General features: G+C 30.7%; 1 protein-coding gene across 1 annotated transcript in view; it reads right to left on the bottom strand.

Annotated features, from left to right (window-relative positions):
* LOC129217481 (BOS complex subunit ncln-like) overlaps positions 1-11,206 on the bottom strand; it is a 37,702-nt gene that overhangs the window by 4,040 nt on the left and 22,456 nt on the right. Inside the window, exons 8-13 of the mRNA XM_054851788.1 lie at positions 10,838-10,962; positions 8,389-8,579; positions 7,123-7,243; positions 5,876-6,048; positions 4,246-4,299; positions 1,377-1,455 (exon numbers count right to left, since the gene is read on the bottom strand). Of these exons, the coding sequence (XP_054707763.1) occupies positions 1,377-1,455; positions 4,246-4,299; positions 5,876-6,048; positions 7,123-7,243; positions 8,389-8,579; positions 10,838-10,962 (743 nt within the window). The remainder of the gene's footprint in view (positions 1-1,376; positions 1,456-4,245; positions 4,300-5,875; positions 6,049-7,122; positions 7,244-8,388; positions 8,580-10,837; positions 10,963-11,206) is intronic.

The raw sequence follows: 11,206 nt of genomic DNA, 5'->3' as shown, positions 1-11,206 counted from the left end.
AAAAACATGTATCGAAAATATCTTTTTGATTTGAACAAGTTTTCGTTCAGATTTGAACAGTTCAAATCTCTTAACACTAGCGCCTAAGGGGAAACTGACAGTCAATATAGATTCCGAACTTAAAGGCGGATTTACTTCAAACAAACTTTGTTGGAAATAGCTCTTGACGACCTACTCCCGACTCCGAGAATTTAGGGGCACCTGACACCGACTCTGACTCCTGCTCCCGACAATTATACGGACTCCGACTCCCCGACTTCGACTCTGACTTCGTAGCTTTGGCAAACATTTATACACGGAGGACAAATGACCGACTCCGATTCTTGGATATTCGACTCCGACTCTTTTATCCCAAAATGAGATTGACTCCGACTCCGACTCCGCTGCTGTGGTTTTAACTGTGAAATAATTATTGTTGATATGATTTGTTTTTATTTTCACGCTAAAGTTTTAATTTAGGTATTTAGTTTTCGGTGAATAAACTTGAAAAATATGCGCAGACGATTTTTTTTTTTTTTTTTTTTGACAATGAAAATTATTTCTTTAAGTTGACATTTTATTGTTTTTTTTTTATTTTGGTAAGTGCATTAATTCGTTTAAAAAATTATTTTTGGCGACAGGGGAAAAAGAAACGATTTTTTTTTATATGATGTATTTATTTTAATGAACTTATTATTATTATTTTTTCGTTTTGAAAGCTGTTAAAAATTTTTTTTAATGGAAAGAAGTGTATTAGCTGCTTTGTTTAAAAGGTGCTGCTATTTTATTTGTTCGTTTTTTTTTTTTTTTGGAAGAAAAGTAAGGAATATTTTATACCTAGAAATCAGCTTAAAATATTAAAAAAAATATGTTTGAAAAAATTTGCGATTTTAGCTATTTTTGAGAATATTGATCAGGTACTAGAAAGTAGTATGGGTATACGGGAAAGTAGGCTCGTCTAGTTCTAGACGGAACTTCTTGTTAATATTATAATGAAAATTTCCAAACAAATGTTAACAGAACTCCACAGCAGATTGAATACTAAACATGCAATTCCGAAAATATTTAGACTGAATCTACTGAATCTTCAGAACTTGGTCAGGGAACTGTGTGTATTACATATTTATCAAAGTACTTATTTCTATTTTGAGTATAAAATATTAAATTCTGCTATTTTTCTCTTTTGCAAATCAAATTTCAAAATCTAGACTTTTCCAAATCATTCGGACAGTTTCAGATTTTTAGGTAGTTTGATTCAAAAACTTTTGAAAATTAAATAAGTAAATGAATTATCAGTAAACTAGTACATATAATTTACTGACATATACAACTATAACTATTTGTGTCAACATTAACACTATATTATTACACTATTATTTTATAAAACTTATACTCACAGTTATTAAAAGATATACAATTCCTAAGTAGCTGCCAATAACCATGGCCAGAAACAAATCAAAAATAGCTGGCTTCACCCTAAATGTAAAATTTATGTATTATGAGGTATGAAGTCATAAAGATAAAACAGCACATTCATTGTTTAAAAAATTTTTAATCAGAGCATAGATCAAAACTTTTTCAGCACATAATTCCCCATGATACTATTGATAACATAGAAAATTCCTGATTATTCATGGAATTGGGAGACATAAGTGCCAGGGATAATAAAAATTGCGGATAAACTGCAAAAAGGCTAAAATGAGGGAGAAGTAACGTAAAAATTGTCCTTCCTCAAAAACTCAGCTGTTTGATCAAACAGTAAAAATGCTTGCTCTTTATTTTTGCACAATAGAACTTAACGTCAACAAAGAACAAGTGAAAATACGAAGAAAGCAATGAATAAATAAACAAATAAAACAAAAACAACCGAGTTTAAATTTACAATTTTTTGAGGAAAAAAACAGCTATTGGTATTTGCTTTTTACTGTTATGTTGATCGACTCGCAGATAATCGGGAGTTTAAGGTATTCTAAAAATTGAAAGCATTTTTTTAAATCAAAAATTGAACTTCTCATCAAAATTTGACAAATCAAAGTGCAGTCCTGGGGAAAAAAAGAGACACTTGTGATAACTCAACCATCATGTTCACTATATAAGTGACATTGATTGATCTTCATTTATTGAAAAAAAATTGATATGGGGCTATATTCTGCCTTCTGGGAAGGTTAAGGAGAGTATCTTCAAATTTTTCATTTATTTGCATTTTTGTTTTCTACTTGAACTTTATTGTACAAACTTGCTTATTTGGTCCCTACTGAAAATAAAGCACAAAATAAATATCTAATTCCAACATTTCCTTATTGTCAGTATGGAATCCAAAATGAGTTTCTTTAAATTATATCAAAAACTCATTTCTGCAGATACTGCGCTTTACTTTCCTACAGCCATGGGTGTATCCAGACGGGGTTAGGGGGGCTGCTCAGGGGGCAAATAAAAAATTAATTAATTGACGGTTGTTTTAAATTTTTAAACTTGTCAATGAGTTCAACTCCAGTACTTTAGTGCCTGCCTTTGAAAGATTGCATTTCTTCCTTGATAGTTCAGTAAAAAGTGAAAGTTACAGGTGTTTAGTAGGATTAAGGTTGCAATATTGCTATGAAGGAAACTTAAACTAATGCAGCACCAAAATACTTTCCTATTCCACAAATTCCCTTCAAAAAATAATTATTTCTTTTGCAAAAGTGTGGTTTTATACACACAACTATCCAACATTTCAGTTTATAAAAGTGCCTTCTGCCGCCTGTCATTACAGGGGGTGGGGGGCGGCTATGGAAAAACAAGTTGCATAATTAGGGCTTCTAGAATCTGGTTGAAGGGGGAATCAACCCCCTTATCAAGCAAATGGTGGGTCTGACCCCCCCCCTTTGTTTTTTGCCGGATATGCCCTTGCCCATGCCAGTATTCATGCTAAAATAAACTTATTTCTAAATTCTAATTGGAATGTAAACTTTTTTTGAACAAAAATGAATTCCGAGTGCTCAAAAAAGTATAATCAACTAAACTTCATGGTATTTTGATCCTCAAAACAAAAGATATTGACGAAGGAAAGGAAACTATCTTCCTTAGTGAAATATATTTACAAAGGAAGATTTTTCTTGTATGCAATTCCTAAATATCATAAACATCCAGTCAAGCTCAGGTTTATCTGTTCAGCAACTGGCTCTGTTGATAACAATCAGTAAAATTCAAATTTTCTTAAAAAGATTCTTAGTTCTTATACAAATATTCGGAAAAGGCTGGCTCTGGATTATTAACAGTTCTTGATGTTACAATTACTTTCTTCAATCTGCTAGCTATCAATAATTTTGGTACCTACGATTTTGAATATCTTTTCACAACTATTCTTAATGCTTCTAATGGCAGAAACAAGCTCACTCAATGACAAACTCTAAAGAACAGCTCGACTGGTTTGCCGCCAGGAGGGTTAATAAACTTTTCTGTACGGTTTTTGAGTTTTTTATTTCAAACTTATTTTTGACAGGCTTGTTTACAGGTTTCATGAAGCAATGGAAACAGGAAGCCGTGTTTTGAAAATAAACAAAATCCATTACTCATAATAATACTGAAGTTTAAAGAACTCTTCATAAAATACTGAGATAAAAAACAAATGTGAGTAAAATTTCACACTTTTAGCACTGGTTCCTAGCAGATGAATTAGATTATTCTCATGCATCAAAGTTAATTTTATTTCACCCCAGCTACTTATATTTATCCATTTTAATTTCACCATAAAAGCTCAATTTCTGAGTATGAAATGGAACAAAGCAAAGAAAGGGAAGAAGCACTATTTGCTTTTCCTTCCATTTTCCATGTTGCTAAAACTATTTGAAATACGAAGCGTGAAAATACACTTCACTGAGTTTTTGACACATGAAAAATGCTTGTCAAGACATTAAAAACGTGTCTGCCACTGGAATTGCTCAATAACAACAGAATGCCTCCCCCCCCCCAAAGAGCAGTGGCACAACCTCTCTCAAGTACTACAAAATCTCCCAAGAAAGAGAGTGCCTGCAAAAAAAAAAGCTCTTCAAAGTACCTCCCTCCCCCCCCCCCACACACAAAAAAAAACTTCAATGGCAATTGAAATTTTTGAGGGTGAGCATCCTGAACAACATTTGCTGTTGACTTTTATTTCCCTTCAAATTAGCACAAAGGGGGGAAAAATAATAAGACTAGAAAACATGATATCAGTGCTTTGAAAAGTTGATATTAAAAAATAAAAAAAATGTCTAAAATTATTAACAATATAATCAGAATAACTTTTACCTATATGCATTCATCATTGTGGATACAGGCTCATAAAACATTAGCTCTGGCTCTCTAGAAAAAGATAACAGAAGTGCATAAGGGGGAAAAATGAATTGCAGTAGCACTTATAAGTATTTTAAATATCCTTAAAATAAAAATTTGTTTTTAAGTACGATCTTTTCTAAAACCAGGGTTCGTACGGGTCATGGAAAAAAAATAAACAAATTTCAGACCTGGAAAAGTCATGGAAAATTGAAATTTTCATTGAAAGTCATGGAAATTTATTTCAAGTCATGGAAAAATGTCCTGAACAAAGAGAAAGTAACAGTAACGAAAGGAGCATTAGAAATCTTGAGTGATTTAACAGTATAGGACATAAAAGCTATTAAAAGTGGAAAATTGAACGATCCCAAAATCAAATCTGAATTTTGAAATCTCATTGCATCCACTTCTGTCGCAGCCGCTTGTCTTTTTTTGCGATGTGATTTTACTGCTTGGACATCATTTATTTTGAATTTACTGTTATTTTCTACACTTCTTTTGTTTCATATTCTGTAGTAGCGAAATTTCACGTTCTTAGTTTTGCCACGCCCACTCAAAAAAAAAAAGCAATTCAATTGCATCCGAGTTCGATTCCATCACTCTTAAGAAATTTATTATTAAACTTATCAAAGTTTATCTTCATTTGTTTATGGTTTTGGAAAATAAAGGTCTTTAGAATACAGAAAAAGAGGAATTCTAATACTCTAAAACAGTAGTGCCCAACAAACGTTCGCAAAACTAATCCATGTGACCCACTGCTACGTTCAATGTCAGGAATCAAACATGTTCTGGAATTTCTGTTTCTATTAATTTATATGCATTTGAAAATATGCAAATAAGTAAACAAAACAAGTATAATTTTCAATCAGAAGATTGATTCATTACTAAATGGTTTTTCAAAACAGATCTGATTTAGAAACATAAAGAACTTAACTATTTGGCTTTACTTTAAAGAATCAAAATGCTGTCAAGTAACGTGGATGATTAAATGCACTGTTGACATTAAAAGGCAACTTTTGAAGCGAATTTATTGAAACTTAGTGATGACTCATTCAACCTTTGTCCCATTCAAAATCATTCTGCCTGTTTATAAATAAAATATCTGACATTTAAGCATTATCCTATTCGTTTCACTGCATTTTTACTTTACTTATATTTATATGATAAAGTCAAATAAGAATAGTTTGGTTTTTTAGGTGTACACTTATATTTTTCCCATTACGAGTAAGTGCTTCAATGAGGCTGTAGCATTCATGTAGACGTTTTGCTAATGCTCATTTCCAAAAATTATCAAGTTTGAGATTAAATAGTGTTATTCTTTTCAAGTAACGAGGTCATGAAAATTTTCATTGAAGTCATGAAAAAGTCTTGGAAAGGTCATGGAATTTTTTCATCCAAATCGAGTATGAACCCTGTAAAACTTAATATCAAGATAAATTATAATTAAATTATCCATTATATTTTACTGAACATAATTGTTTCAATTCCATTTATGGTTTATTGTTACTTTAAGCAAACTTCCAAATTGCTCTATTTGGAAAATAACAAATGGCTGTTTTGACTCTTGATTTACCATTAATTCTCACTACAAGGCTGAAACCTTTACCTTTTGTCTGGCCTAAAGATGGAAAACTTGACATCTTTCAAATATCTCATCATTGCTTGTTCTAAGGAGGATATTAAAGGATGCTTTGTAGTTCCAGATACAAGCGTTTGGGCACTGCGAGGTTGAGATGAAAGTTGATCTATCCATGCTTGAAGGTATTCTTTCTGAATAGACTAGAAGAAATATTTCAGAAACAACATATTGTAAAAATTATTTCAAAAAAGATTAAGAAAAACAACGATGAAAGAGATAATTAAGATTAACTATGCACAACCAGAATCTCTTCTTTTTATTTTTACAATGGAAGTATTTATATGTGTATAATATGTTACTGGCTTGTGATGGAAAATACTGCTTGACCAGGGCAGACTTCTTCGGGAAAGTATATAACATATAAGTACAATATAGCCCGTGAATGTCCTCCCCCCCCCCACAAGACTGTAATTCTTAATTTCTGATATTCTAAATACAATTCATGTTAGGAATAACAAACATTTGTTGCCGGTGTTGAAATAGAATTGATGCTACTCTGCACACTGTCTACTAGTTTTCAAAGCACGCATGATGGCTAAATGACTATGGACATTTTTCTCCAAAAACAGCACACTGCAGTTAGGGAGTCGATGGTTTCGTCATTGTTTATATGTGTAATGTGTGTTGGATGTGCATAAATATTTCAAATAGTTTTTACACTGGTAATGATTTTATAACTACCAATTGGCGCCAATATGTGGGGCAAGGGGGGCTCAAACCCCCTTTTGAAATTAGAACTTCCTTGCTTTTGGTACTTTTTTTTTTTGGCAAAAATGTAAAAACATTTCTTCTCCAGCAATTAATGAATAAGTTTTTAAGAATGTCAAATTTAATAACTCTTATCTGTACTGAAATCAGTTTCTATGGGGAAAATATCCTGCTAAACCAGGGGGAAAATATCTGAACCACACCCCCTTAAAATTTTGCATATGGGCGCCCTTGATAACTACTATATTTAATCATGTCTAGGATTATGATATTTACTCTCACACTCAGGACTGAATGACTTACAAAGTTTCATTGTGGCATTGTTTCACTCTTTTTAAAAATGTTTTTTTTTTTTAATTCTAAATTAAAGAATGAATTCAAGTTAATGAGAAAGAGTAATCCTAGTGTTGTCGCTATGTGCTGTTTCGTTTAATTCCTGCATTTCCTAAATTTTTAATTCTGATAATGTAAATAATGATCTATAACAACAGTACAAGTGAACTTACCAAACCTTCCGAAAATATACCAGTATTCAAAGTTTCACCACTAATATTGTACATATGTCTTGCCAAAGCTTCAGCAATTATTTTAACATTCCTTGCTAATTTTTCAACATTCACATTTTTTCTGAAAAAAAAAGAAAAAAAAACCTTGATTAAATTAAAAACTAGAGAATTTATGAAACAAGATAAATACACAATTCAAATTTACCTTATACTAACTCTGTAAATAAAATTCCATAAATTATGCTATCTATATTTAGAGTTTCATAATAAAACTCAGCAGTGTATGATACTGATAGATGTATGCAAGATTTAGAAATGCAGTGATTATGAATCCAAATTATGGTTAATATGCCTTCATGTTGTTATACATTAGAGCAAAAATATCAAGCAATCAGAATAATTTTTTAAGAAATTATGTGAATACTAGAAAATCACCTGTCAAGGCGTAATGTGTGAAAAATGCTCAATCGATCACAGATTTTGGCTGTTATACACATGATTATGTTTTAAGTTCATCTAAAAATAATCAGGATTTTTTTTAAAGATTATTTTTACTGGATTTTCTGTTTTACCAAAAAGGAAGAATTTCAAATTTCATAAGTAATAATTGAAAAAAAAAAAAAATTAATTTGAATTTTGACATGATGAATTCAAATTATGTTTTTCGCAATCACGAGTGTGTGTATGTAGGCGTGTGTGTTTGTGTGGGGGGGATGTGTTTGTGTGTAGGGGATATGTGTTTGTGTGTAGGCATGTGTGTTGGTGTCTGTGTGGTCGCATAAGTGTGTGGGTAGTTGTGTGTATGAATGTGTGTGTGGGGGGGGGTATGTGTATGTGTGTGTAGGCATATGTGTTTGTGTCTGCGTGCTGGCATGAATGTGTGGGTAGTTGTGTGTACGTGTAGGCGTCTGTATGCATGCGTGTGTATATGTGTTTGTGTGTGTGTGCGTGTGTGTGTAGTTGTGTATGTATGCGCGTGTGTGTAGGACATGGATGCAACCTGGAGACGGCTTTCACTATAGGAGCAGCACCGTGAGGAGCCGGTTGACGGTGATGGTGCGGAGGGTGGCGGCGGGAAAAATCAAAGGACCTCAAAAACAGTCGAATGAGAACAATAAGCAATCGTGATTGCTCAAAAAAAAAAAAAAAAAGAAAGAAAGAAAATGTTTAAAGCAAGGTGGAATTAAAAAAAGTAGTATGTCATTAATTTAAAAATAAAAAATTAACAGTACAAACAACAAGATTTCCTCAATTAAAACCAGGTACCTTGTATCAAGGATTGTAGTTTTTCTTAATGAACGAGGTGATTGTAAGTGAGATAAGGTAAAAGCAGGAAGCCGTCTAATACTGAATCTTTCATGTTCCCAAGATAAAAGTTCATCAGCTAAATTTATCCTTTTGTGAATAAGAGAAATATTGACATCCATGTCTGATTGAGCAGCAGCCCATTGCAATTCCTACAAAGATTGTAGTACAATTATAAAGCTAGAAATATTTCTAGCATAAAATAAAATAAATTGCTTATTGAACAAAACAATTAAGTTAAACAATTTAAAAGCAATATTAACAGTAGAAAACACTGGAAAACAATTTAAACAGATTAAATATTCTAAAGGTGTTTTAAAAATAATATGATTATTTATAATTTGAAACTTTAAATGGTCAATCATGGACAGTAGATTTTCAGATTGCTATCAAAAATCCAATATTCTGGATGTAAAAACATCGAACAATCCATCTAATAGATGTTATAAAAAGTTATGTTCTTTCATAGAAATTATTATTGTATACTAGCTTAAATTTCAACAATTCAGTCAAAGAAACAATGTTTAAAGCTCATTCATTAGATTGAACTCATTCACAAGATAAAAGTTCCAAAGATTTTACCCAAACAACACTCAAAAATGTCAACATTTTCCTGATTTTAGTTTAAACCTTTTGGCCAAAAACTAAAGAAATAAATACCGACACATTCTGGCAAAATTTTATATTACCTATTTATTAATAAATTACTTTTAACTACAGTAAAACTCTGATGAGGTGAAAAATGCAGGAAACACTGACTTCTGTATTTGTCAATTTTCTGCATAGTTGATCACTTGGAAACAGGGTTCGTTGATTTAAATAAAGTGATTAAAAAAAAAAAAAATAATTTTAATCAATAGATTTGGATCCAGTGATTTTAACAAAATCATTAATTAAAATCAGTTAACTTTATTTTTTAAAAATAATTTTGCATTTTTGGAATGTATTGCTCTAAATTTAAGTACACAGCATTATACAATCTTAACTTCTAGGCAAAACTACACAGATCCTCTTTCTGTATGTGAAACAGATTTTCAGTTTTGCAGTATTGCTTTTACTCCAAAATTACAATTAAATTTAATACAGAATCAAATAAAAAAATTGCAGTTTTTCTTATACACCACCACTAGTTTAGTTAAGAAAAGTAATCGCTCCACATATTCTTTTATGCTAAAACAGACATGATGGAAACCTTTTTAAACAAAACATAAAACAAAATCACATCTCATCTCCTATTGTAATGTTTTTAAAAATCTTTAAAATGTATTGAATAGTTAGAGAATTTATCTTAGTTTTAAAAGTAAGCTGATTAGATTCAGTGGCGTAGCTAGACCCGACTTTCGGGGGCGGGGGGGGGGGGGGGGGGGTACTTCTTTTATATATATATATATATATATATATATATATATATATATATATATATATATATATATAATATAATATATATATATATATGTATATATATATATGTATGTATAATCGCTTGGAATTTTTTCCTTTTCTTCCTTTTCTTTTCTTTCTCTTCTCTCTTGTTTTTCTCTTCATTTTTTTTTTTTGAGACTAACTTTTCGGGGGGGGGGGGTTGTCCCCAAACCCCCCCCTTAGCTACGCCCCTGATTAGATTCATCTATTGTATGAAATATATTATGTTTATAAATGTAAAGTAATTAATAACTACAATTTTTTGAAAATTAATTTTTTTTTTTTAATCTGATTTAAATTTTAAAAAATCCAATTTAAATAAAAAAGTCAGACTTTTTTTATTTAAAAATATCAAATTCTGCTTGAAAAAGAGTTTTTTTTTTTTTTTTTTTTTTTAAGTGCACATGTAATAATGCTTTAAAAATTAAATACAAAAATTTCAATGATACTAATATAAATTAAAAGCAACACTTTATACAAAAAAGAACCTTGAAAACTAACCCGTTTCAAAATTCAGGATTGCAAAAAAAAAAAAAAAACTTTTCAAACACAAGATTGAAAAATGGACTTGTTTCCGATCATTTTTGAAACATGTTCATTACATTTAATTTTTCTTCTTTCCGAAATCGTTTATTTTTTTCAAATCACAATGAAACATTTAAAAAAAAAATGTATATGCCACACCCATCGTATCCGCCGCATCAGCAGTTTTAAAACTTCCATCAGCAGTTTTAGAACTTTTTCTTATAAGCACTATGATACTTTAAAGGAGGGGGGGATATTATTTCAAGCCTCTTTTTCAACTAAAATACTTCAACAATTATTTGAAACTTGTTACTGTTTAATTACATATCCCCGTAAGACTGATTTAATAAATAACATAAACACATGCATTAAAATAAGAAATTCTGAGATCAATATTATAGACGATTTAATGCTTCATACGTAAAATACTTTGGTATAAAATAAAATAATTTCTTGGAGTTACCTTATAAAATATATCACCAGAGCTACCTTCTTTTGGAGGTTTAGAAACATGCAAATATAAATTATCTTCATCACCAATAGAATCCAGACATAATGTATAAAGTGCATCAGGCAATAAGCTACCATCTAAAATAATTTTAAAACAAAAAAGTGTATATTTTTTAAACATTAAATAAAAAAAAAATTAACTAAACAAATTTCAAACAAAAAATAATTACTTTAAATTGTTAAATTTGAGGAGTTAGTTTCTTTTACATCAAATGAGAATGCTCTGGTATACACTGTATACAATGGTCGTCTCTAGCTGAAGCGTATGCATAAACAGTTCATGATGATACACAATTAAATACTAAGACTTTTCTATCCTATC

Source organism: Uloborus diversus, chromosome 2 (genome assembly GCF_026930045.1).
Source record: "Uloborus diversus isolate 005 chromosome 2, Udiv.v.3.1, whole genome shotgun sequence".
NCBI classification, from domain to species: Eukaryota; Metazoa; Arthropoda; class Arachnida; order Araneae; family Uloboridae; genus Uloborus; species Uloborus diversus.
This window is presented reverse-complemented; position numbering and strand designations above follow the sequence as displayed.